Raw genomic sequence first — 4,998 nt, forward strand, 5'->3', positions numbered from 1 at the left:
CCCGGAGCCTGCCCCCGCGCTGGAGGCTCCCGGCTTCCCCCGTTCCCCACCCCGCGAGTACGGGGCCGCAGAGCCTGCAGAGCGCTTCCCTGGGGTACAGGGAGCTTTAGCAGGGAATAAGTGGTGCAGATCAAAGGACCACCAACATTATAATAATCCCTTGACAAAATGTCCGTGAAGGAATACACCAATGTTACCTTGTGAGAGTTCAAAATTATTAGCAAGTCCCAAAAGACCAAAATTCTGAACATTTTTTGGATGCTAAAGAAGCATGTAAGCATTAATATTAATTCTTATTCACGTAGATCCACAAAAGTTTTGCAACAAATTTCAGTGAGTGAATACAAGTGCTCTGCTCTATGAAGTGAGGGGTGAGATTATGTCGATGGCCGCTGCAAGCTCCAGGACACAGCAATGGGAAAGAACACCAGGCTTAGAGGGAAACGTGAAAACAGAATGGGCTGAGAGATTTGAAAGTGCATGGAAGTGGGAGGAAAGGGTTAAAGGGGAGGTGAAGAAATGAAGGTTGTGACCATGGTTAGAGGAAGAAACAGCCCACCCATCCAAGTGCGGAGGGGTGAGTTTCAGGCAGCCCTAATGTCACAAACACGCCTATCCTACCTAGTTTTCAGTTATTTATTCCGGCCTGCCCTCCTGTCTCATCCTTTTTCTTGCTGAAGAAAGAATACTCCAGACTCTCAGCGCCCCATTGCTTGTTCACTTTTCCCAGTTAGTAATAGGCATGCATTTCATTTCAGAGTTTCTCTTATTTTTAACACATTTCCATAACTCGTTCCTGATGCCTTTTAAGTTTTGCTTTATTTTGCTGTACAACCATTCTCTCATCATCCCCCTACGTTTGTGTTCCTCCTTTACAAGCCCTGTTTTCGCAGTTTGCGTGAGTCCTGTTTGTTTTCTGGTCGCTCCTGAGGCAATCAAAGGTCTCTCTCTGTGCTCCTTGTCCTTGTTGAAGACCAGAGAGTCTGTCACTGAGTCTTTCTGAAGGAGAACTGGCTCTCCCGTAATCCCCTGTTCCCGCAGTCTGTTTTTCTGCATGCGTACGTCCAGGCACGCGTTTGCAGTGAGAGTTTCTGTGGTCCTGGCACTGACACGGTCCCTATTTCCCGTATGAGCTCGGGGGACTGATGGAGAGCAAAGCTGGCCTGAGTCTCACTTTCATTATTTTCTTTTTTTCCAGCAATGTACTTTCAGTGTCACTAAGCTAAGTGCATGTGTTCACTATTAGCACAAATTAACAGACAAAATGAGTTAATTAGAACTAAACATTAAACTAATTACTTCCCCTTTCAAATGCTTTGAAGTAAACACAGTACATAAAATTTTTCTCTTCTTGGTTCCTTTTTCCTACCAAGCATCAGTGTTTGGGAGTGCTGGAAGGTGTTCTCTTCCCAAAACCTAAATCATTTCCATGGAAAATCTTTTCCGCACTTCAGGAAACTAATGTCAAGTTTCTCTCTTCCACCCTCCTGACCTCCAAAAAGTGGCTGATGGGGGTAAACTCTGCAGAAATCCTGCCTGAGCCCTAGGCACCGACACGGGCAGATCTGGGGAAATGGGTTTATCTCCTTCCACAGAAAAAGGCAGGAAAAGCCTGAATGGGTCAGTGGTACAAAAGTGCCGTCTCCCATGAGGTCGGCAGGGATTTGGTGACTATGGCTTGGAAAAACTGCAATGCAGGGTCCTACAAGGCCACAGCACTCGGCAGCCAACAGACAAAAATCCACATTTTGTCCACGGGAGGTGCAGAGCCAGCAGCTCTAAATCCCATTGCCCCACCAGCATGCTTCCCTTCGCACCGGCGTGGCCGAGCTCTCGTGGGATGGGACCCTGCTCCCCGTGGTGGTCCACGCATCTTGGCCAGCAGACCAGAGTTAAAGACGTGCTGGGTTTGAAGCACTCAGCCGTGGATGGAGCTCCTCTGCCCGCCGCAAAGGTTTTTCCTGCAGTTCCTACACATGACATTACAAATCCTAAAAAGTGGAGAAGGACAATCTAGATCTGCAGAGACTGGCATAGGAGAAGCTGAAAAGCCTCTTGTCCCTGGCTGTCCCAGGCACCAGCACCTCTGCTTAAAACTGATCAAGGCTCTAGAGCTGGGGACAATCCTGGCTTCCCCTTTTCTCAGCATGTATCTCATGCAGCTGCGCTACCAGAAATGGAGCTCAGCATTTGGTTTTTCCCCCCCTTAAAATTTAGGGCTGTGTTGTGTCTGGGAGACATCACTGCGGGTGAGGACAGGCAGCCCTACGGCAGAGCACAGACTCCCACACTGCAGAGGCACAGAGCTGTGGCTTGCCTCCATTGGAGGTGCCCAGGAGTCACTCGTTGGGGTTTTTATCTCATCTACCAGCACAGAAGGGGCAGGCAGGACCCTTAAACTACTTTCCCATCCCAAATTCAAAGATACCCCTCTTGGTCCAACGAGTCCTTTGAAGGAGACACTGCCATGTCTCGGAAAGCAGACAGAAACCAGAGAATTGATCTGTTCCTTATTTCCAGATTCCTACCAATTGCAGTAAAGCTCCTACAGCCAGAAACAGCAGAACAGTTAATCAAAAGGCATTAAAGAAAATGAACCACAATGCAAGATATTATTGAAGCCGAGAATCTGGTACGATTCAAGGAAAGAGCAATATCTGCAGCTCTAACAGTTCAGATAATAGTTTAGAATATATACGGCTGTCTTACTTTATGCCAAAAACAATCACTGTTTGCCTCAAGCAAAGAAGAAATCTCTCCCAGAGGCGCACTGTTGCAGCAGAGCTGAGCACTTCGTGTTGGTCACTGTTTCCAGTTGGATGTTAGGCTGGATGGACCGCTCATCCAGTACGGGATGGAAACGCTGCGTGCTGACAAGAGCCTGGGCTAGAACGGCATCATTAAGTGATGAGCCTTCACAAACACACACAAGGATATTTGTTCTTACAACTTTTATTTCTAACTTGTCTGCAGAGATGATGGAACAAGGGGTCTGCTGGCAGCCCGTCCTGTGAAGGCAGCACACCTTCTCACAGCATTCAAACACACGGAATAGAATAGAATATAGAACAGAATAGAAATTTCAGTTGGAAGGGACCTACAATGATCATCTGGTTCAACTGCCTGACCGCTTCAGGGCTGACCAAAAGTTAAAGGAGCAGCATTCGTTTCCAGCCGAAGGGCCAGCAGAAGGACAGAGCTTAACACTCAGTGTTTTGCATTTCATATACAACCGTGATGTTGCAAATGGCAATAAACATAAACAGAGATTGCTTATTCATTCTAGAATGCACTTGTGTGGGACGCAGTACTCTAGTCCAACAAATGTGCTGGAGGTATCTCCATCTTGTCTTTAACACAAGTATGTAAAGATTGAGCCTTTCAGTATTGCTGATTTCCAATGTATGGGACCCCCCCAAATGCATATCTACAACAGCTACATAGATCGCAAAAAAATTCAGCATATCTGCACTCCTCCCAAGAAAAACACCCCCCAGGCTGCCCTCAAGTTGTACCGTGTGGGTTCACAGCACCGAGGCCAGGGACAGCTCTGGGTTTATTCAGCTGTCTAAATGATCTGTTGCATTGTGTATTAAATTGAGTTTTCTAGTATAGATAAGGGTCAGTAAAGCGGTTATTTTAGGTGAACTTTGTGGTTTCATTTTGATGAGAGTCAAGATGGTGAAGTTCTCTTATCTCTTCTCATTTTGGTATATCTCTTATTTCTCATATTATACTGCAACAACAATAACATTAAGAAGCCTCTCTTCCTGTAACCCAGATTAAAGACTGAAATAAGATCATGGTCACACGATGTTAAAGGAGGGGGATAACCACAGGAGAGCAGTAACCTGCACTCACCTTGCTCTTGTTGCGTTGTCCTAGACATGCACAGTTGGCCACTGCAGGTGACAGCTGCCACGTCAGCTGGACGATGGCTGAGACCTCTGGTCATTCTGGGTTCATTAAAATAGACATTGTATTAGAGGAGACCTTATAGCAGGCAATAAGATCCCATGGGAAGACTAGTTTAAGGCATTAATTGTTTCTTAATATTCTTAAACAAGTTCAGCCTGCTTTTCATCTTGATACAAATTTAGCATAAGTATTTTGGAGCTTGTCTTCGTTAGAAAAAGACATCAAGAAAGGATGTGGGTAGTTAATCCCAATAAATGCATGCTTAAGCCTTAGACTCTAAATTTTTCTTAGTAATTACGCATGCTTTTGGGGAATTCTGTCTATGTTAAGCATCGCTGTCACAGATGAACTGCAAGGGCTGTTTCTTGTCCCACAGGTCCCACGAGCCAAGGCCCTGTACACCTACCGAGGGCACAACCCCGGGGAGCTGAGGTTCAATAAGGGGGACATCATCGTGCTGCTCCGACAGCTGGATGAGAACTGGTATTTGGGGGAGGTCAACGGGATCAGCGGCGTTTTCCCAGCCAGCTCCGTGCAAGTCATCAAGCACCTGCCCCTGGCACCACCCCTCGGCAGAGCACTCTACAGCTTTGACCTGAGGAGCAGGGATAAGACCGAAAACAAGGACTGCCTGACGTTTCATAAGGTAACACCACCCCGCAGCAGCCAGGGGCTGGGCGACACGGGCTGGGCTGTTTTCTTCTTTAGACTGTATGGTGTTCTGCTACTCCCCAACTCCATAGGAGTTCCCTTTTGGAAATCACTAAGGTTCCCAAGCCCCCCTGTCATGGTTTAACCTCAGTCAGCAACTGAGCACCACGCAGCCGCTCGCTCAGTCCCCACCTCCCCGGTGGGATGGGGGAGAGAATTGGAAGAGTAGAAGTGAGAAAACTCGTGGGTTGAGATAAAAAACAGTTTAATAACTGAAATAGAATAAAATAATAATAATAATACAAATAATACACAAAGCAAGTGATGCACAGTGCAATTGTTCACCACCCGCCGACCGATGCCCAGCCAGTCCCCGAGCAGCGGCCCCCCCGGCCAGCTTTCCCCAGTTTATGTACTGAGCATGACGTC

At 47.0% G+C, this 4,998-nt stretch overlaps 1 protein-coding gene across 1 annotated transcript in view; it reads left to right on the forward strand.

Annotated features, from left to right (window-relative positions):
• The window catches only part of SH3RF2 (SH3 domain containing ring finger 2), a 43,927-nt gene that overhangs the window by 14,264 nt on the left and 24,665 nt on the right, over nucleotides 1–4,998 (forward strand). The window contains exon 2 of the mRNA XM_009286093.1: nucleotides 4,295–4,564. Within this exon, the coding sequence (XP_009284368.1) occupies nucleotides 4,295–4,564 (270 nt within the window). The remainder of the gene's footprint in view (nucleotides 1–4,294; nucleotides 4,565–4,998) is intronic.

Source organism: Aptenodytes forsteri, unplaced genomic scaffold, assembly GCF_000699145.1.
Source record: "Aptenodytes forsteri isolate BGI_AS27 unplaced genomic scaffold, ASM69914v1 Scaffold54, whole genome shotgun sequence".
Lineage (NCBI taxonomy): Eukaryota > Metazoa > Chordata > Aves > Sphenisciformes > Spheniscidae > Aptenodytes > Aptenodytes forsteri.